At 59.6% G+C, this 22,207-nt stretch overlaps 1 protein-coding gene across 1 annotated transcript; it reads left to right on the forward strand.

Moving 5' to 3' along the window:
• The first annotated feature begins 1,917 nt into the window (after nt 1-1,917).
• Nucleotides 1,918-21,191, forward strand: smg9 (SMG9 nonsense mediated mRNA decay factor). The gene is made up of 13 exons (XM_052009920.1): nt 1,918-2,046; nt 2,614-2,688; nt 4,081-4,312; nt 5,547-5,644; nt 6,299-6,411; nt 8,002-8,113; nt 9,041-9,136; nt 9,622-9,707; nt 12,103-12,209; nt 14,423-14,530; nt 17,794-17,919; nt 20,060-20,204; nt 20,784-21,191. Exons 2-13 carry the CDS (start codon nt 2,644-2,646, stop codon nt 20,860-20,862), a joined length of 1,347 nt encoding a protein of 448 aa, XP_051865880.1. The 5' UTR covers nt 1,918-2,046; nt 2,614-2,643; the 3' UTR covers nt 20,863-21,191.
• The last annotated feature ends 1,016 nt before the right edge of the window (nt 21,192-22,207 follow it).

Below are 22,207 nucleotides of genomic sequence, written 5' to 3' on the forward strand. Positions count from 1 at the left end.
TGGGTCTTCAGGCTCCTGTACCTCCTCCCCAATGGTAGTAACGAGAAGAGAGCATGTCCCGGGTGGTGAGGGTCCTCAGTGATGGATGCCGCCTTCTTGAGGCGCCGTCTTTTGAAGATGTTCTCGATGGCGGGGAGGGTTGTGCCCGTGATGGAGCTGGCTGAGTCTACAACCCTCTGCAGCCTCTTGCGATCCTGTGCGTTGGAGCCTCCATACCAGGCGGTGATGCAACCAGTCAGAACGCTCTCCGCCGTACATCTGGAGAAATTTGCAAGAGTCTTCGGTGACGGACTGAATCTCCTCAAACTCCTAACGAAGCAGAGCCCCTGGTGTGCCTTCTTCATGATCGCATAAATGTGTTGGGCCCGGGAGAGATCCTCGGAGATGTTGACACCCAGGAACTTGAACCTGCTCACCCTTTCCACCGCTGACGCCTCAGTGAGGACTGGTGTGTGTTCAACTTCACAGAGTCTCTCAACGTCAGAGGCTGCGAGTGTGGGGACATGTCCCTAGAGAGAGAGATCGCCGGACAGAACTTATCACACGGGTGTTGGAGTTGTGGAGGGGAGGGGGAAGATGTGGGAGGGGCTGTCCCCAGGAAGGTGGGGGACTCCCGAGACCGGTGGGGCTTGGATCAGGAAGGACAAGGGGTGAGGAAGGGGCAGGGGGTGGTCAGAGGGTTGTTACAGTCCGGAGAGGGAAAGGAGCAGTTCCGTGAGGAACGACACACGGGGAGGCATCAACAACAGGGGTGGGAGGGGGGAGGTCTCATTCACACAGACCGCTGGAGTTTGGGATCCACCTGTACCGTGTGGTTCTGGGTGTGGGGGCTCCTGCTACAGGCTGGCGTGCTTGTGTGTGACTGTCAGAGTCACAGTCGAGATTACTATCAGACTCACAAGTCCGTGTGTGCACGGGTGCAACAGAAAACTTCCTTGCAGCAGCATCACAGGCACAGAGCATCAGAGACGCAACATTCACAAGAAAAAACTTAAATTAACCAATTAATATGCAAGTTTTACAAGGAAGAAAAAGTTTATTGTAGTACAAAGTGGTCCCAGTGTTGCTGTACTGAGGCAGTGATCAGGGTTGTGCCGGTCAGCTCAAGAACCGAATGGTTGAAGGGAAGTCGCTGTTCCTGAACCTGGTGGTGTGGGGACTTCAGGCTTCTGTACCTCCTGCCCGAAAGGAGCTGCGAGAAGACGGCATGGCCCGGATGGTGGGGATCTTTGATGACGGACATTGCCTTCTTGAGGCAGCGCCTCCTGTAGATACTTCCGATGGTGGGGAGGGACGTGCCCGTGACGTATTGGGCTGAGTCCACTGCCCCCTGCAGCTTCTTACATTCCTGGGCCCAACACATCGATGCAATCGAGAAGAAGGCACATCAGCGCTCTACTTCGTTAGGAGTTTGAGGAGATTCGGTCCATCACCAAAGACTTACAATTTTCTCCAGATGTATGGCGGAGAGCATTCTGACTGGTTGCATCACCGCCTGGTACGGAGACTCCAACGCGCAGGATCGCAAGAGGCTGCAGAGGGTTGTAGACTCAGCCAGCTCCATCACGGGCACAACGCTCCCTGCCATCGAGGACGTCTTCAAGAGGTGGCGCCTCGAGAAGGTGGCATCCGTCGCTGAGGACCCTCACCACCCGGGACATGCCCTCTTCTCATTACTACCATCGGGGAGGAGGTACAGGAGCCTGAAGACCCACACCCAATGATTCAGAAACAGCTTCTTCCCCTCCGCCATCAGATCTCTGAATGGTCCACGAACCCATGAACACTACCTCGTGACTCCTTTATCTTTGCACTATTTATCTATTTTTGTTATGTCTTTGCACTGTACTGCAAAACAGCAGATTTCACTTCATCTAAGTAGTGATAATAAATCTCATTCTCATTCTGATTCTGATTCAGGACACTTCCAACAGCACATGTGTAGAAGTCTGTTGGAGTGTTTAGTGACAAGCCGAACCTCCTGAGAAAGTAAAGACGCTGGCGTGCCTTCCTTGTGATCGCGTCTCTGTGCTGGGCCCAGGACAGGTCGTCCGATGTGTTAACGCCTGGGGTTTTAAAGTGTGATTGTGTGAGTGTGAGTGCTTGTGTACGTGTGTTGTGTGTGTGTGAGTGTGAGTTTGCCTCTGTGTGTGTGTCTGTGCGCGCGCGGGTGTGAGTGTGGGCACATGAATGTATGTGTGAATGTGTGTGTCTCTATCTGTGCGTGATAGAGAGTGTGTGTATGTGTGTATGTCTGTGAGCCTGAGTGTATATGTGTGTATATCTATGTGTGTGTGTGCCTGTGTGAGTGTGTGTGAACCTGGGTGTGTGCCTGTGTGAGAGAGAGAGTGTGTGTGTCTGTGTGTATGTGTCTGTGTGTGTGTCTGTGTGTATGTCTGTGTGTATATCTGTGTGTGTATGTGTGTGTGCCTGTGTGAGTGTGTGTATGTGAGTGCGTGTGTGCATGCCTGTATGTGAGTGTGTGCCTGTGTTTGTGGTGTGTGTGTGTGTGTGTGTGTGTGTGTGTGTGTGTGGGGGGGGGGGGTGATTGGGGGCAGATTCCCACCCCCACAGACCAGCTCCAGCTCACCAATCTCTCTGCTTGCCCCACAGGATGCCAGTGCCACACCGGTAGATCCGACCATGCAGAAGACCCCGATCATCCTGGCCAAGCCTCCCACCGAGAGGGTAAGACTACCCCCGATGTCGGGGCGAGGCGCTGGGACAGCGGAGGAGGTGAACCATCCGGGTGTGGGGGAGTCCGTGGACAGAAAAACCCCAGGAGATGCATGGAGAGATCCCACCGGCCTCCCTCTCCACACCCCTCAAACACCCCCTCCCTCCAGCAGCGGCCGCAGTGCGCACCGTCTACAGATGATCACTTGCCCGGGCTACTCTGACAGCACCTCCCGAACCCCCCAGCTCTCCCGCCCAGAGGGACGGGGAGGGGCTATGGGGGCGCGGGCATGGGGAACACCACCGCCCGCAGGTTCCCCCCCACCTGGCAAATCCATCAGCCGTCCCTTCACCCTGAACCCCCGGGACTCCCTCTCCCCCCGACAGCACTGTGGGAGCCCCTTCCCCACACGGACTGGGGGAGCAGTGGCTCACTCCCGCCTTCTCGGGGGGGGCGCGCGGGGCGCGGGGAGCAGGGAGGGAGGGGCGATGAATGCGGAGCAGGAGAAACTAATCAATGTATTGGAACGTTATCTTTGATTGAGAGTTGATGAATTTTCTCTCTCCCCCCTCCCTCTCTCTCCCCCCCTCTCTCTCCCCCCCTCTCTCTCCCCCCCTCTCTCTCCCCCCTCTCTCTCCCCCTCTCTCTCCCCCTCTCTCTCCCCCTCTCTCTCCCCCCTCTCTCTCTCCCCCCTCTCTCTCACCCCTCTCTCTCCCCCCCTCTCTCTCCCCCCCTCTCTCTCCCCCCTCTCTCTCCCCCCCTCTCTCTCCCCCCCTCTCTCTCCCCCCCTCTCTCTCCCCCCACTCTCTCTGCCCCCCTCTCTCTCCCTCCACTCTCTCCCCCCCTCTCTCCCCCCCTCTCTCTCCCCCCTCTCTCCCCCCCTCTCTCCCCCCCTCTCTCTCCCCCTCTCTCCCCCCCTCTCTCTCTCCCCCCTCTCTCTCCCCCCCTCTCTCTCCCCCCCTCTCTCTCCCCCCCTCTCTCCCCCCCCTCTCTCCCCCCCTCTCTCTCCCCCCCTCTCTCTCCCCCCCTCTCTCTCCCCCCCTCTCTCTCCCCCCCTCTCTCTCCCCCCCACTCTCTCTCCCCCTCTCTCCCCCACTCTCTCTCCCCCCCTCTCTCTCCCCCCCTCTCTCTCCCCCCCCTCTCTCTCCCCCCCCTCTCTCTCCCCCCCCTCTCTCTCCCCCCCCTCTCTCTCCCCCCCCTCTCTCTCCCCCCCTCTCTCTCCCCCCCTCTCTCTCCCCCCCTCTCTCTCCCCCCCTCTCTCCCCCCCCTCTCTCCCCCCCCTCTCTCTCCCCCCCTCTCTCTCCCCCCCCTCTCTCTCCCCCCCCTCTCTCTCCCCCCCCTCTCTCTCCCCCCCCTCTCTCTCCCCCCCTCTCTCTCCCCCCTCCCCCCACCCCCCCTCACAGCCCAACAAACCTGTGCCAATGCCCCCCTCGGCCCCCGCGCCCCCCCCGGAGAAGCCGATCGTGCTGATGAAGTCTCGGGAGGAGGGGAAGGCCCCGGCGCCGGGAGAGGCCGCCTACACCCCCCCCTCCGGCTCCGGGAAGGGGGAGAAGGAGGGCCAGCGCCCCACCCAACCCGTCTACCAGATCCAGAACCGCGTGATGGGATCGTCTGCGCCCAGCGCCACCGTCGACCGTGAGTCACCACCCCCCACCCTCCCCCCCCCCCACTGCGGACCTCATGGAGGGGAGAGGGGAGGGGGTGGGAGGGTGATTGGGAAGGAGGGGAGGAGGAGAGCGAGTGAGAGAAGGGGGGGAGAGGGGTGGGGGAGAGAGGGAAGTGGGGGCAGAGGGGAGGGGAGGGTGAGGGGGAGAGGAAGAGAGAGGGAGGGGAGTGGCTGGAGAGGGGAGGGGGAGAGAGGCGGGGAGTGAGAGGGGGAGGGAGAGAGGTGGAGGGGGAGGGAGAGAGGGGGAGGGAGAGAGGGGGAGGGAGAGAGGTGGAGGGGAAGGTGGAGGCGGAAGGAGGTAGATGGGGAGGGAGCGGGGAGGGAGAGACGTGGGGCAGGGAGGGAGGGAAGGAATTGAAAGGGGGAGTAGAGGGGGAGGGAGCGAGGGTCCAGATTTCTGGATATCCTTGGGACCTGGGAGGGGTGGGGGGAGTTTGGGAGGGGGTGGGGGTTAAACCCTGAAACTTGCCGGACTGTTGGGAAGTGCGGGGATTGGGAATTCTCTCCTGCCCCAACAGCACTTGAGGTTGAGGGTCAAATCCGGGATGGGTGGGGGGGGGGGAGGTGGTGGATGGAGATGGGTTCAGGTTCCTCTGTAACCAGTTATAACCAAGGGACAATTTACAGTAACTAATTAACTAACCACATGTGGTTGGGATGTGGTAGTGGGGGGGGATCCGGAGACCCTGGGGGGGGGGGATCCCCCAGGGGGATCGTGCAAACTCCACACACACAGCGCTGGAGGTTGGGATCGAACCCGGCTCTCTGGGAGGGGGAGACTCTACCCGCTGACCCACCGGGCTGCTCCAGGGTTTCTACGGCACTAATATTTGTTATACTGAGGCTCTCTCTCCCCCTTCCCACCCCCTGTCCCCCATTCCTCCCCCCCTACCCTTCCCTCCCTCTCCCCAACCCCCTCTCCCCTTCCCTTCTCTCTCTCCCCACCATCCATCCCTCTCCCCTCCCTCCCCCCTCTCTCCCCTCTCCCCCTTCCCAACTCGTCCCCCTCACCCCCCTGCCCCCTCTCTACCCTCCCTTCCCATTCCTCCCCCCTCTCCCCCTCTCCCTCTCTCTCTCCCCCTCTCTCTCTCCCCCTCTCTCTCTCCCCCTCTCTCTCTCCCCCTCTCTCTCTCCCCCCGTCCCCCCCATCTTCCCCCCCCTCCCCCCCCACTCTCCCCCCTCCCCTCCCCTCCCCTCCCACAGCTGTGATTGGACAAGCAAAGCTGCACCCGCCCGAGAGGATGAAGCACAGCATAAAGCTGGTGGATGACCAGATGAACTGGTGTGACAGTGCAATGGAGGTGTGTGACCGGGGGGTGCGGGGGTCACAGAGATGGTGGGTGTGGGGGTCAGAGAGACCGGGAGGGGTGTAGGGATTAGAGGGGGGTGTCACAGAGACAGGGAGGGATGCAGGGCAGGGAGCGGGTGGGGATTCGGAAGGGCTGGTGGGTGTTCCAGCTGTGTGCAGGACAATACCCCAAAGGCTGTGGGCTCCTGACGTCCTTTCCCTGCACAGTGCGATCCCATGAACCTGGAACTCTTTCTCTCTCTCTCTCTCTCTCTCTCTCTCTCTCTCTCTCTCTCTCTCTCTCTCTCTCTCTCTCTCTCTCTCTCTCTCTCTCTCTCTCTCACCCCTCCCAGAACCGGAGTTTGGGGAGGTGGGAGGTGTTTGGAGGGAGACGGCCAAGGTGGAGACCAGTTCACCCCGACGGGGAATCCATTCCGCCCCTTCACCACCACCCTGCTGTTCCCCCATTCCCGGCCCTCTTCCCCCGAGCCTGTTCCCCGTCCCAGCAGTGACCCCAGTGCTCCAGGGGAGGGAAATCCGGAAGATTCCCAGCTCCTGGCTGGGTGTTGGGAGTCCCTGCCCAGCAGGTCTGGGGTTGGGACTGTGGTGGATAGGTGAGGCTGGATGGGCTGAAGGGCCTCCCTCACTGTGCCCCTGTGTTTTGCAGTACCTGTTGGATCAGACGGACTTGCTGGTGATCGGAATTATTGGGCTGCAGGGGACGGGAAAATCCTCCATCATGTCTGTGCTGTCAGCCAACACTCCGGAGGAAGACCAGAGGTACCGATGAAGTCCTACTCGCTGCCCCTCCCTCCTCATTGCCCCTCCCTCCGCGCCGCAACCCCCTCCTCGCCGCCCCTCCCACAGCGTGACGTTCTGCCCCACTGGCTTTTGATCAACAGGATTTTGATCACCAATTCTGGAGAGTGGGTTCAATCTCCTGACGTGGACAGAGAGAGAGGGAGGGAGATTGGGGAGGGCGAGAGGGAGGGAATGAGAGAAGGGCGGGGAGAGAGGGGGAGAGAGAGGGAGGAGGGAGGGAGGGGAGAGTGAGAGGAGGAGGGAGGGAGTTAGGAGGGAGAAGGGGGGAGGGAGAGAGAGGGGGGAGGGGAGGGAGAAAAAGAGGGGGATAGGGGGAGGGAGAGGGAGAAAGGCAGTGGGAGAGTGTGAGTGAGATACAGATCGTGTGTGAGAGAGACAGAGTGAGAGATAGAATGAGAGACTGCGCACCAGAAGCTCGGACATGAGCTGGTTTCCTGACCAGTGCTTTGGTGCTCCTGAACTTCAGTGGGGAACACTAGGATCAGGACAATTTCCTTCTAGTTGTGCAGGAATGCTGAGCCCCATGTCCCTCTGTCACGATTGACCTTGGTACAGTGCCGGTTCCTTCAGCTTCCTCGCAGTGTTGGCAGTGCCACACTCCAGCTGAGCTGGGATCGTCTGGCTGGGGCTTGGAAAACGGAAGCCCATTGTTTGGAGCTTTGGCAGGACTCGGGAGTTAAAGTTTGCCCTGTGCTGTTTTGATCGGAAACTGTGGGTTGTGGCGTGTTCCTTGTGAGAGCAAACAGGTCTCAGCACATTGCTGAAACATGCACTTCTGACCAGAGGTGCCTCAGCCCACCCTCGAAATCTCACCTCTCTGTGACCCCCTCCCTCCCCTACACCCCTCCCCATCTGTGACCCCCTCCCTCCCCCACACCCCTCCCCATCTGTGACCCCCCCTCTGGCCCCTACCCTACACCCCTCCCGGTCTCTGTAACCCCCTCCCTCCCTGTCTCCATGACCCTCTCCCTCCCCTATGCCCCTCCCCGTTGCTGTGACCCCCTCCCTCCCGGACACCCCTCCCCATCTGTGACCCCCCTCTGGCCCCTACCCTACACCCCTCCCGGTCTCTGTAACCCCTTCCCTCCCTGTCTCCATGACCCTCTCCCTCCCCTATGCCCCTCCCCGTTGCTGTGACCCCCTCCCTCCCCGACACCCCTCCCCATCTGTGACCCCCCTCTGGCCCCTATCTGTCTGTGACCCCCTCCCTCCCCTACACCCCTCCCCGTCTCTGTGATCCCCTCCGGTCCCTACCCCTTCCCCATTTCTGTGACCCCCTCCCTCCCCTACACCCCTCCCCGTCGTGACCCCCTCCCTCCCCTACACCCCTCCCCGCCTCTGTGAACCCCCTCTGCCCCCCACGATCTCCCCCCTCCATCCGTCCCTGTCTCCCGATCGACCCCCTGCCCCCGCGTTTCGTGGGTGCGCCGCTGTACCTGCCCGTGCCGTGGACCCGTGTCCGTGTGCGCCTGCGCTGTGCGGGACGGCTGGCGAGCGCGGGCCACGGCCCCCTGGGGGTGCTGACCCTCTCCCCGCCCCCCTCCCCAGGGCGTATGTGTTCCGCCCCCAGACCCAGGAGATCAAGGAGCGCGGCGGCATCCAGACCACCGGCATCGACTTCTTCATCACCCAGGAGCGGGTCATCTTCCTTGACACCCAGGTGTGGGGGCACGGGGGTCCGGGGGACGGCGCGGGGGTCCGGGGGGTTGTGGGGGCGGTCCGGGGGTCCGGGGCAGTGTTGGGGGGTCAGGGGTCCGGGGGCCTGGGGGGTTGTGGGGACGGGGCTCCGGGGCTCCAGGGCGGTGTTGGGGGGGTCAGGGGTCCGGGGAGGTGTGGGTGGCACAGGGGTCCAGGGGCCTGGGGGGTTGTGGGGGCGGGACGGGGCTCCGGGGCTCCAGGGCGGTGTTGGGGGGGTCAGGGGTCCGGGGGTGTGTGGGTGGCACGGGGGTCCGGGCAGGTGTGGGGGCAGCACTGGGGTCTGGGGGGCGGCACGGGGGTCCGGGGGGTAACGCTGGATGCGGGGCCTCCCACTCCTCCTCTCCTCCCTCCTCCCCCCTCGTCCTTCTCCCCCTTCGTCCTCCTCCCCCTCCTCCTCTCCCCTCCCCCTCCTGTCCCCTTTCCCCCTACCCCCTACACACCTCCCTCCTCGCCCCTTCCTCCCCCTCCCTCCTCTCCCCTCAACCCTCCAACCTCCTCGCCCCTTCCAACCCCCTTCCCTCGTCCCCCTCCCCCTCACATCCCCTCTCTCTCCACCCCTCCACCTCTCCCTTCCGTCCCTCACCCAACACCTCCTCCCTCCTCCCGCCCCTCACCCACACCTTCTCCTCCTCGCCTGCCCCTTCTGTCTCCCTCCCCCTGCCCTCACCCATCCCCTCCACCCTCCAACCACCTCTGCCCCCACTTCCCCCACCCCTTCCCATCCCCTTGTTCCCCCCCTCCCCTCCCCTTCCCCTTTCCCCTTCCTCCTCACACTCTCCCCCCCCCCCCCCCCACCAGTTGGTCCTCGGGAGTGGCTGTGGGGAGGGTTGGTTGTGTGTGGGAGGGGGTCAGCGTGTGTCTGTGACCCTTTTGCTGTCTCGCCCCACAGCCCATCCTGAGCCCAGCCGTGTTGGACCACCTCATCAACAATGACCGCAAGCTACCCCCGGAGTACAGCCTGCCGCACACCTACGTCGAGATGCAGGTGGGTGGGGTCAGTGGTGGGGACCGCGGACACAGCCGTCTCCCCCCATCAGTCTCCCCAGCCCTCCATGTCTACCCCGCACCCTGTCAATCCCCCCACCCCCCCCGTCAGTCTCCCCGTCTCCCCCCTCCCTGACAGACTCCCCCCCGACTCCCCCATCTCCCCCCACTTCCCTGACGGACTCCCGCCTCCCTGACGGACTCCCTCTGCTCCCCGTCTCCCCCTCCCTGACGGTCTACCCCCCGTCTCCCCCCTCCCTGACGGACTCCCCCCCTCCCTGATGGTCTACTCCCCCCCACCGTCTCCCCCCGCCGTCTCCCCCCCCCTCCCTGACGTTCTCCCCCCTCCCTGACGGACTCCCCCCCCCCCCCCCCACCGTCTCCCCCCTCCTGACGGATTTCCCCCTCCCTGACGGACTCTCCCCTCCCTGACGAACTCCCCCCGTCTCTCCCCTCCCTGACGGACTCCCTCTGCTCCCCCCACAGTCGCTACAACTGGCTGCCTTCCTCTTCACGGTGTGTCATGTGGTGATTGTGATCCAGGACTGGTTCACTGACATCAACCTGTACAGGTAGGGAGCCGACCCCCTACCCCCGTCCCCACCCTCACCCACCCCCCCTCAACCCCCCCACCACCCCCCACCCCCCTCCTCACCCCCTTCTCACCCTCACCCCTTCTCCTCACCCCACAACCCTCAACCCCACCCCCACCCCCTCCTCACCCCCACCCCCATCCCCACCCTCACCCTCACCTCACACCCCCCTCCTCACCCCCACTCCTCACCCACCCCTCCTTCCCTCCAGCCCGTCCCCACCCGTGGGAGTGATTGGGGTCAATGCAAGTGTTTGGGTTCAGTGCTTGGTGTCCGTGGGAGTATTTAGGGGCCAGTGTTTGGGGTTGGTAGGAATATTTGGAGAGTGTTTGGGGTGAAGGGGAGTGTTTGGGGTCAGCGTTTGAGGTGGGTGGGAATTTTTGGGGTCAGTGTTTGTGGTCAGAGGGACTATTTGGGAAGTGTTTGGGGTCAGGGAGTGTGATGGGGTCAGCGTTTGGGGTCAGGGGGAGCATTTGGAGTCAATGTTTGGGGTTGGGGAGCGTTTGGGGTCGGGGGAGCGTTTGGGGTCAGAGGGTGTGTTTGAGGTCAGGATTTGGGGTCAGGGGTCAGCACCTGTCACCAGGGGTCAATGCTTGGGGTCCCACAGGACCCAGTAAGCTGAAGGCACGCGTGAACCGAGGCCGTTTGGCCCCTTCGAAGCCCTGCTCTCTCCCCACCCCCGCGGACCTCGTACTCCAGCGCCACCTTCCATCGGAGGGGGTGAGGCCTCACACAGGCGCGGGCCGAAGGGCGGCTGGCACCCACTGAGCAGGGGAACGGACTGCTGGGTCAACAATAGAGAGCTCAGGGCTACCGAGTATATCCTGAGAAAGGAATTCGGAGTGTCTTGGCAACCTGCTCCGCGCTGACAGGCTGTTCTCTGTGGTCCAGCCTCTGCCTGGGATTAGCAGTTCTTGGCCCGAGCTTCTCAAAACAAACAAATCTCTGGAATTTCGGGAAGTTCAAGGCCAACTTCGGGGGGTGCCAAGCAGCATCAGGCTGTTTCCATCCAAAGAAAACTGAGAGGCACGGCAGGATCCCGCAGGATGGTGGGCGGGTTGAAAAGGCCAGACACCCGTTTGGTGTTGTTCCCCCGATAGAACTTTCCCCTCCCACAGCGCGGCGCTCCCTCCTCACCGCCCCTCCCGCAGCGCAGCGCTCCCTCCTCACCACCCCTCCCGCAGCGCGGCGCTCCCTCCTCACCACCCCTCCCGCAGCGCGGCGCTCCCTCCTCACCACCCCTCCCGCAGCGCTCCCTCCTCACCGCCCCTCCCGCAGCGCGGCGCTCCCTCCTCACCGCCCCTCCCGCAGCGCGGCGCTCCCTCCTCACCGCCCCTCCCGCAGCGCGGCGCTCCCTCCTCACCGCCCCTCCCGCAGCGCGGCGCTCCCTCCTCACCGCCCCTCCCGCAGCGCGGCGCTCCCTCCTCACCGCCCCTCCCGCCGCGCGGCGCTCCCTCCTCACCGCCCCTCCCGCAGCGCGGCGCTCCCTCCTCACCGCCCCTCCCGCAGCGCGGCGCTCCCTCCTCACCGCCCCTCCCGCAGCGCGGCGCTCCCTCCTCAGTGCCCCTCCCGCAGCGCGGCGCTCCCTCCTCAGTGCCCCTCCCGCAGCGCGGCGCTCCCTCCTCACCGTCCCTCCCGCGGCGCTCCCTCCTCACCGCCCCTCCCACAGCGTGGCTCTCCCTCCTCACCGCCCCTCCCACAGCGCGGCTCTCCCTCCTCACCGCCCCTCCCGCAGCGCGGCGCTCCCTCCTCACCACCCCTCCCGCAGCGCGGCGCTCCCTCCTCACCGTCCCTCCCGCAGCGCGGCGCTCCCTCCTCACCGTCCCTCCCGCGGCGCTCCCTCCTCACCGCCCCTCCCGCAGCGCGGCACTGCCTCCTCCCTGCCCCTCCCTCCTCACCACCCCCCTCTTTGTGGGACGGTCGGCACACAGCTGTGGAAGTGTGTGGTATATCTGCGGGTGTCGGAGGGTGCTGCCCTGGTGACCTGCTTCCTACAAGAAGGCAGTTCTTGTAACAGTTCTTGGCCCGAGCTTCTCAAAACAAACAAATCCCTGGAATCTCGGGAAGTTCAAAGCCAACTTAGGGGGGTGCCAAGCAACATCAGGCTGTTTCCGTCCGAAGAAAACTGAGGCACAGCAGGATCCCGCAGGAGGGTGGAGGGGTTGAAAAGGCCAGGCGCCCGTTTGGTGTCGTTCCCCCTGATAGAACTTTCCCCTCCCGCAGCGCGGCGCTGCCTCCTCACTGCCCCTCCCGCAGTGCGGCGCTCCCTCCTCACCACCCCTCCCGCAGCGCGGCGCTCCCTCCTCACCGCCCCCCCCGCAGTTCTTGTGCCTGAATCGACGGTAATGGAGGCTTCTGTCTTCTCCTTCCGCAGATTCCTCCAGACGGCAGAGATGTTGAAACCCTCCACTCCCTCCCCCAGCCACGAGCTGAGCGGGGGCACTGGCTCTGATGAAGGCACAGAATACTACCCAAACATCGGTGAGGCCAGGGAATCGCCCTGTGTCTGAGCCTGGGAGTGTGTGATGGGACAGTGTGGAGGGAGCCTCACCCTGTGTCTGAGCCCGGGAGTGTGTGATGCGACAGTGTGGAAGGAGCCTCACCCTGTGTCTGACCCCGGGAGTGTGTGACGGGACGGTGTGGAAGGAGCCTCACCCTGTGTCTGACCCCGGGAGTGTGTGACGGGACGGTGCAGAGGGAGCCTCACCCTGTGTCTGACCCCGGGAGTGTGTGACGGGACGGTGCGGAGGGAGCCTCACCCTGTGTCTGACCCCGGGAGTGTGTGACGGGACGGTGCGGAGGGAGCCTCCCTCTGTGTCTGAGCCCGGGAGTGTGTGATGGGACAGTGTGGCGGGAGCTTCACTCTGTGTCTGACCGCAGGAGTGTGTGATGGGACGGTGTGGAGGGAGCCTCACCCTGTGTCTGACCCCAGGAGTGTGTGGTGGGACGGTGCGGAGGGGGATACCCATCAAGTCAGGCAGCGTCTGAGGGAAACAGATTATGTCGTGTGGGATGTTCTGTCAAATGCAGTTGTAAGTGCTGAACGGGGAGGGGTGGGGTAAACATTGAGGGGTGTGCGGCAGGGTGGGGACAAGGTTGTCCATTGTGAGGGAGGGTTCAGAATGCCTGGTGGTTATAGCAACAGGACCCTTCGGCCCACAAGATCCGTGCCAACCCATCTACACCGATCCCTTTTCATTCTCCAAACATCCCCACCAGCTCCCTCCAGGTTCCCCCCCACTCACCCACACACCGGGGGGAGGGGGGGTGGGGACGATTTACAGCGGCCAATTAACCCACCGACCCCGGGGTGTGCGAGGGAACCGAAGCTCCCCCCCGCACCCACCCCGGGGGGAAACCCACGGGGTCACAGGGAGAACGTGCAAACTCCACACAGACAGCGGTGGAAGTCGGGATCGAACCCCGGTCACTGGAATTGAACACATGCTTTTTTTCCCTGAGTTGTTAAATCCATCCTCTACACCCCTCCCACCCCCCCCCCCCCCACCCCGCCGGCCCCTGCACCCCCCCGTCTCTCTTTCCCTCCCCTACACCCCCTCCCTCTGTCCCCCCCCTCCGGCCCCTACACCCCTCCCTGTCTCTTACCCCCTCCCTCTCCGAAACCCCTCCCCATCTCTGTGACCCCCCTCTGGCCCCTACACCCCTCCCCGTCTCAGGTAACTTCCCCCAGCCCCCACACACACAGCCACTACCTGCCCTTCGGATTCCTGCGGGTTTCTCCGCGTTGGATTGCCAAGGACGTTCCCTGATATCGATCGGGAGGTCTCTGAAATCTGGCTTCTTGAGCCTTTTTTTATTAAACTTCCCTGCAGCCCAGACGGGATGTGAGTTACATGTGAGATGTGGAATGTACAGGGCCCTGGGGGATTGGACAGGGTGCGGGAGGGATTGTGTAACCGACTGCGGTCAGGGCGGTGGCACTGGGTCAGTCTGCTTGCTGCTGAGCTCTGCTGACTGTCTCCCGCCTCCCGTCCCCCCGCCACCCGCCTCCCGCTCCCCGTCTCCCTGCTCCCCGTTCCCCCGCTCCCCGTCTCCCGCGACCACTCCCCACCTTGTCGCCAGCTTCTGCCTGTTGTTCCCCTTCAGCATTGCCCATCTTTGCTTCGTCACCCCCCCCCCCCCGATCCACTCCCTTACCATCCCCTCCCCTACACCCCCCCGTGACCCCCTCTGGCCCCTACACCCCTCCCCATCTCTGTGACCCCCTCCCTCCCCTACACCCCTCCCCGTCTCTGTGACCCCCTCCAGCTCCTACACCCCTCCCTGTCTCTGACCCTCTATGCCACTTCCTACCCCTGTGACCCCTACGCCCCTCCCAAGCTCTGTAACCCCCCCACCCCTCCTTGATCTCCCCCCTCCTTCAATCCTGACCTTTCCACCATCTGACCCCCCCCCCCCCCCCCCCCGACTCCCATTGCTCCACTATAGGTGGCCATGACAGCTGCCTGGGACCCCCCGAGCTCCCCTATTCCTTCCCTCATCCTCTCCACCCTCCGTCCCCTCCCCTTCTCCCGCCATCCCTCTCCGAGCGAGCCATGGGTCGTCTCTCCCAGTATCTCCTCACAGGTTCAGGGGGAGGATAGTTTACCCCCACACTGCAGGAGGTGTCTTGGAACATTCTCCCCCCCCCGGGTGGAATCCTTGTCTGAGTTTAACCAGCCTCTCCTTCACAGTGTTTCTCCAGAATAAGGCCCACCGTGAAGACTTCTCCCCTCGAAACCTGAAGAAGATGCACATGGTCATCAACAAGTTAATGTTTCACTCCCACCTCAAGTACAAAGGTAATTGCGCACGACCATGAGCCAATTCAGGTCCCCCTGTCGTAAGAAACAGCAGAGGCAACTCCAGACCATTGAAGCCCATGCTCGTCCATCTGCCCTTGTTTAAGAATGTGATCTTGGTCTCGGTTCCACTTTCCTGCCTGTGGAGTACGTCATCCATATGAAGACCTGCGTGACTCTTGATACATCGTTGTACCAGGCACCATAGGGAATTTGGAGTTAATGGCTTTAATTAAGTATGTGGTCCCACCTCTGCCTTATATTCTTGGCGACAGTTGACACAGGCAGGATATCCGTAATCTTTGACATCCCACCATCCAGAATCCGTTTGGGACTTCGAATATATTCAGTGACTCCATCCCAAAAGAATTCCCTAGATTGAGGAAGGGAAATCCCTCCCCATCCCCATCTGACCACTCCTGAAACTGTCCCCCTCTATGTCTAGATCACCGGGGGGATCTCCTCTCACCAGCACCCTCCCTCCACCTGTTGAGCCCCCTCAGGGTCTTTGATGGGACACCTCCTCGTTCTACGAAACTCCAGGGAGTGCAGGTCCGAGCTGTCCATCCGCCCCCTCATACGGGAACCCCGTCCTGGGACCCCACCTTCTCCCCACCGCCTCCAGCACTGGTCCATCGCCCCCTCCAGTACGGAGCCCCCACTGTGCCGGGGTGGGGGGGGAAGGGTCTCACCAACATCCTGTACTGTGGAAGTGGGACGTCCCAACGATTACCCCCCACCACCTTGGCAATAAAGACCAGTGTTCCTAATGCTTCACTGTGCAAAAGTTACCACATAAATATGTCACATAACAATTACACACTATTTCTATAATGGAAAGTTGCTATGTAAACGTCTCACATTACAGTTGCACACTTTCTACATAATGTAAATGTGCCACATTACAATTACACACCTTCTATAATGGAAAGCTGCTACGTAAACATGTCACGTTACAATTACACATCATTTTTATAATGGGAAGTTACTATGTAAACATGTCACACTATAATTACTCTTGTTGCTACTTATAATGGAACATTTCAATGTAAACATGTCACGTTATTATGCATGCCATGTCTGGAGAAATGAATAATTACTATCTGCCTTGCCTTGGCTCTTGCTTTGCCCCACTGACTGTAGCCAAAGGAACTGAGGCAAGGCCCAAAGTTAACGTATTTGGTATTTGTTTATTATTGTCACTCGTACCGAGGTACAGTGAAAAACTTGTCTTGCAAACCGATGGTACAGATCAATTCATTACACAGTGCAGTTACATTGAGTCAGTACAGAGTGCATTGAGGTAATACAGGTAAAAACAATAACAGTACAAAGTAAAGTGTCACAGCTACAGAGAAAATGCAGTGCAATAAGCTGCAAGGTCACAACAAGGTAGATCGTGAGGTCAGAATCCATCTCATTGTATAAGGGAACCGTTCAATAGTCTTATCACAGTGGGGTAGAAGCTGTCCTTGAGCCTGGTGGTACGTGCCCTCAGGCTCCTGTATCTTCTGCCCGATGGAAGAGGAGAGAAGAGAGAATGACCCGGGTGGGTGGGGTCTTTGATTATGCTGGCTGCTTCACGAAGGCAGCGAGAGGTAAAGACAGAATCCAAGGAGGGGAGGTTGGTTTCCCTGACGTGCTGGGCTGTGTCCACAACTCTCTGCAGTTTCTTGTGGTACTGGGCAGAGCAGTTGCCGTACCAAGCTGTGATGCATCCGGATAGGATGCTTTCCATGGTGCATCAATAAAAATTGGTGGGTGTCAAAGGGGACAAACCGAATTTCTTTAGCCTCCTGAGGAAGTAGAGGCGCTGGTGAGCTTTCTTGGCCGTGGCATCTATGTGATTTGACTAGGACAGGCTGTTGGTGATGTTTGCTCCCAAGAACTTGAAGAGGGACCCAGGTGAAGATGTGTCTGATTTTCAAACTAAATGAAGGGCGTGCGGTGCTTGTCTTAGAAGTAGAAATCACAGCGATCCTTCAGAAATTGACAGCTGTTCTGGTGTGACGACTTTTGGGAGAACCATGAGTTTTCCAAGAGGATGCGTGAGAAATTTCCCAGGTAGAAGACTGGAGGAACGTGTTTTAAAATGCAAATGCTGTATGATATCAGCCTCCGTGATCAGTGTGGAAGTTATATTGTACAGTGTGACATGTTTACACATGAACATGCGTTCTAAGAATGGAATTCTGATGATACCTGTTTAGAGAGTAACTTCCTGTTCTAAGGATGCAGTGGCATTTATTGTTAATTGTGGCGTTTAGATTGGAACTTTATAAACATGAGATTGTGACGTTATAATTTACAGTGCAACTTTCCATTCGAAGCATGAGGTGGGTGTTTATATTGCAAGTTTCCATGGTGAATGTGGCGCACACACACCATTGTAACGTGACGTGTTCACAGAGGAAGTTTTCATTATGAATGTGACATAGTTTTTTTTTGGTGCGTGACATATTTACAGACCCCGATTGCAGAAGATGATGAAATATTGTCTAACTGGTGTGATGTAGCAACTACCCATAAATATGAAATGCCTAGAATTGTAGGGTGATTTTCTTACAGATGTTCAAAGTGTATAATTGTAGTAAAGTTTAAATGTTTACAGGACAAGATTCCATGATAACCATGGAAAGTGTGTAATTATTATGTGACACATTTACACAGCAAGTTTACATTACATGTAGAAAGTGTGTAATTATGTTTACATAGTAAGTTTACATTACATGTGGAGAAAGTGTGTAACTATAATGTGACACCTTTACATAGCAGCTTTCCATGAACGAAGTGGAAAGTCAGTAAATGTAATGTGGCACGTTTACATTATGTAGAAAGTGTGTAATTGTAACGTGACATATTCACATAGCAACTTTCCATTATAGAAGTGGAAGGTGTGTAATTGTGACGTGACATGTTTACAAAGCAACTTTCTATTATAGAAGTGAGGGTGTGTAATTGTAATATGACATGTTTACATAGCAACTTTCCATTATAGACGTAACAGTGTGTAATTGTAATGTGACGTTTACATATGATGTTTACATTACATGTAGAAAGTGTATAATTGTGCCGTTACATGTTTACATAGAAATAGTACATTACGTATGGAAGGTATGTAATTGTAGCATGATACATTTATGGAGAAAGTTTACAAAGTGTTCATGTTATGATGAGGAAAGATCGGTAGCAGGAGATGGTTCTGGAGACAGACGTTACTCTGACATTGCTGGTGCTGATTTTCCTCTTCCCTGTGGAACCAGGTGCCATCTCCATGTTGGACTGCAACATCTTCCCCGGTTTAACCAGTGACTTCCTGGAGTCAGAGGTCAACTTGTTTCTACTGCCGGCAATGGAGAGCGAGGCTGAAGAAAACCTGTCCAGAGCAGGTACAGTCCCTCGCTGAGGGTCAGGGTCAGACGCAGGGTGAAGGTCCCTCCGCACCGTCCCATCACACTCTCCCAGGGTCAGACACAGGGTGAAGCTCCCTCTGCACCATCCCATCAAACACTCTTGGCGTCAAACACAGAGTGAAGTTCCCTCTACACCATCCCATCATACTTTCCCGGGTGGGGTGAGTCCATGCACTCCACATCCGCCACATTACCTGTCCCCCGTCTACATGTCAGGAGTGTGACGGGACACTCCCCACCTCCCCGGGTGAGGGCAGCTCTAACAACTCTCGAGAAGCTTGACACCATCCAGGACAGAGCAGCCGCTCCCATTGGCACCGCTCCCCCCCACCCCCCCAAACACCCCCTCCCTCCAGCACCAGCCCACAGCGGCTGCAGTGCGCACCGTCTACAGAACGCACTGCAGTCACTTGCCAGGGCTACCCTGACAGCACCTCCCGAACCCCCCACCTCTCCCGCCCAGAGTGACGGGGGCAGCCGGGGGGGGTGGGGAGGTGGAGGGGGCAGGGGGAACACCACCGCCCGCAGGTTCCGCCCACTGGGAAATCCATCGGCCGTCCCTTCACCCTGAACCCCTGTTGAACTTTGTCTTGCAAAGCAAGTTCCTTCACATGTTCACATTGTAAGCGTGTTTGAAGCACAGCGTGAGGTTCACGTCGATTCCGGGACCTGCATTTATGGCCCCTCCCTCCCTGTCCCCCTTGGGAAGGTGGGGGGGGTGAACCACCCTTCCCCCCACCTCAAACGGCCGCAGTCTGTGTGGGGAAGGGGCTCCCTCGGTGCTGCCGGTTGGGGGGGGGGGGGGGTGTTGACGGACCAGGACTCACGGAGAGAGTCTGTCAGTGGGGGTGGGGTAGGAGGGACGGTGGATGTCAACCTGCCTCCCCTCTATGGACTCCACACCTCCCGCTGCCTTGGTAAAGCAACTGACATAATCAAAAACCCCCAGCCACCCCGGACATTCTCTCTTCTTCCCCCCTCCCATCGGGCAGAAGATACAAAAGCCTGAAAGCACGTCCCACCAGGCTCAAGGACAGCTCCTACCCCGATGGGACTCTTGAACAGACCCCTCATTACAATAAATGTCTCCCGATCAAGAGGGCATGGCTTTAAAGTAATGGAAGTTCAAGGGAGATATCAGAGGGAGGTTTTTTACCCAGAGAGTGGTTGGGGCGTGAAATGCGCTGCCTGGGGCGGTGCTGGAGGCAGGTACATTGGTCAAATTCAAGAGATTACTAGATAAGCATATGGAGGAATTTAAAATAGAGGGATATGTGGGAGGAAGGGGTTAGATAGTCTTAGGCGAGGTTTTGGTATTGGAATTGGTTTATTATTGTCACTTGTACCGAGGTCCAGTGAAAAACTTGTCTTGCAAACCGATCGTACAGGTCAATTCATTACACAGTGCAGTTACATTGAGTTAGTACAGAGTGCATTGAGGTAGTACAGGTAAAAACAATAACAGTACAGAGTGAAGTGTCACAACTACAGAGAAAGTGCAGTGCAATTAGGTGCGAGGTCACAACAAGGTAGATCGTGAGGTCAGAGTCAGGGAACCATTCAATAGTCTTATCACAGTGGGGTAGAAGCTGTCCTTAAGCCTGGTGGGACGTGCCCTCAGGCTCCTGTATCTTCTACCCGATGGAAGAGGAGAGAAGAGAGAATGTCCCGGGTGGGTGGCGTCTTTGGTTATGCTGGCTGCTTCACCAAGGCAGCGAAAGGTAAAGACAGAGTCCAGGGAGGGGGTGCTGGTGTCTGTGATGTGCTGGGCTGTGTCCACGACACTCTGCAGTTGACACAACATTGTGGGCTGAAGGGCCTGTATTGTACTGTACTGTTCTATGGTTCTATGATTTACCTGGTCGTGGCCCTTGCACCTTATTGTCTGCCTGCACTGCACTTTCTCTGTAGCTGTAACACTTTATTCTGCATTCTGTTTACCTTCTGTGCTGCCCTGATGTGCTGATGTATGGAGTGATCTGTCTGGATGGCACGTAAACATTTCACTGTATTCCGGTACATGTGGCAGTAATTTCCCTTCTTTGAGTTTATTCCCAGCCGGATGTTCCCTGTTCCCTGCCCCCAGCTGACCGTCAGGTCTGCTTGTCTCCTGCAGGGGCCGGTGGGATCTCCCTGTTCCCTCTGCTGCCTGGCTACAGGGGGCACCCCAGCTTCCAGTGTCTGATCGGCAAGCTGCGGAGTCAGGTGCTGTCGATGTCGAGACCCCAGCTCTCCCACACCATCCTCACCGAGAAAAACTGGTAGGGTGGGGGGGAGGGGGGAGAGCTGCGCTGTTGGGGGGGGGGGGTTGCGAGAGGGGTGGTGAGGAGGGAGTGCTGTGCTGTGGGAGGGGCGGTGAGGAGGGAGCGCCGTGGGAGGGGCAGTGAGGAGGGAGCGCCGTGGGAGGGGCGGTGAGGAGGGAGCGCCGTGGGAGGGGCAGTGAGGAGGGAGCGCCGTGGGAGGGGCAGTGAGGAGGGAGCGCCGTGGGAGGGGCAGTGAGGAGGGAGTGCCGTGCTGCAGGAGGGGCGGTGAGGAGGGAGCGCCGTGCTGCAGGAGGGGCGGTGAGGAGGGAGTGCCAAGGGAGGGGCGGTGAGGAGGGCGGGGCGGTGAGGGAGTGCCGAGGGAGGGGCAGTGAGGAGGGAGCGCCGTGCTGCAGGAGGGGCGGTGAGGAGGGAGCGCCGCGCTGCGGGAGGGGTGGTGAGGGAGTGCCGAGGGAGGGGCAGTGAGGAGGGAGCGCCGCGAGGGGAGGTGAGGAGGCCAAACCCCCTCTTGCTGGGATCCTGCTGTGCCCCAGACCCAGCAGTGAGACTGACCTGTTTCCTCTCTTCCCCTCTCTGCAGGTTGCACTATGCTGCTCGGATCTGGGACAGTGTGAAGAAATCCTCGGTCCTGTCAGAGTACAGCCGCTTGCTCTCCTAGCCCTGGACCGGCTGAGCGACTGTGGGAGGCGACGGCTCTGCCGAACCAGGCCCCCACTAATCACCCTGCCCCCGCTTCTGTTCCTGTTCCGGCCTCGGAAGCTGGGGACTGGTCCTGGGAGGGGGTAAGGGAGGGTCCCGTCATCGGGGAGATGGGGGTGTACTCTCCCTGTGTTAGGGTAACGTCGGTCCGCTGCTCTGGAGAGGGAGGTCTGTGTGTGGGAGGTGGTCTTCAGTTCCTCTCGGGCCTGTGTGTGTGTGGGATCCATCCCCCAGTGAGGGTCTGTGTGTGTGTGTGTGTGTGTGTGTGTGTGTGTGTGTGTGTGTGTGTGTGTGTGAGACCCGTCCCCCAGTGAGGGTCAGTGTGTGTGTGTGTGAGACCCGTCCCCCAGTGAGGGTCAGTGTGTGTGTGTGAGAGACCCGTCCCCCAGTGAGGGTCAGTGTGTGTGGGACCGGTCCCCCAGTGAGGGTCAGTGTGTGTGTGTGAGAGACCCGTCCTCCAGTGAGGGTCAGTGTGTGTGAGACCCGTCCCCCAGTGAGGGTCAGTGTGTGTGTGTGAGAGACCCGTCCCCCAGTGAGGGTCAGTGTGTGTGTGTGAGACCCGTCCCCCAGTGAGGGTCAGTGTGTGTGTGTGAGACCCGTCCCCCAGTGAGGGTCAGTGTGTGTGTGTGGGCCCTGTCCCCCAGTGAGGGTCAGTGTGTGTGTGTGTGTGGGACCCGTCCCCCAGTGAGGGTCAGTGTGTGTGGGACCGGTCCCCCAGTGAGGGTCAGTGTGTGTGTGTGGGACCTGTCCCCCAGTGAGGGTCAGTGTGTGTGTGTGTGGGGGACCCGTCCAACAGTGAGGGTCAGTGTGTGTGGGACCGGTCCCCCAGTGAGGGTCAGTGTGTATGTGTGTGGGGGACCCGTCCCCCAGTGAGGGTCAGTGTGTGTGTGTGTGTGTGTGAGACCCGTCCCCCAGTGAGGGTCAGTGTGTATGTGTGTGTGGGACCTGTCCCCCAGTGAGGGTCAGTGTGTGTGTGTGGGGGACCCGTCCCCCAGTGAGGGTCAGTGTGTGTGGGACCGGTCCCCCAGTGAGGGTCAGTGTGTATGTGTGTGGGGGACCCGTCCCCCAGTGAGGATCTGTGAGTGTGTGTGGGACCTGTCCCCCAGGGAGGGAGGGTCAGTGTGTGTGTGTGTGTGTGGGGGACCCGTCCCCCATTGAGGGTCAGTGTGTGTGTGACCCGTCCCCCAGTGAGGGTCAGTGTGTGTGTGTGTGTGTGTGTGTGTGAGATTCTCCCCCCGACCCACCCCACACCCCGCTGTGCTGGGACAGGAGACCGGGATAGGGAATGAGACCCCTCCCTGCTC

The sequence above is a fragment of the Pristis pectinata genome, unplaced genomic scaffold (assembly GCF_009764475.1).
Source record: "Pristis pectinata isolate sPriPec2 unplaced genomic scaffold, sPriPec2.1.pri scaffold_235_arrow_ctg1, whole genome shotgun sequence".
NCBI lineage: Eukaryota > Metazoa > Chordata > Chondrichthyes > Rhinopristiformes > Pristidae > Pristis > Pristis pectinata.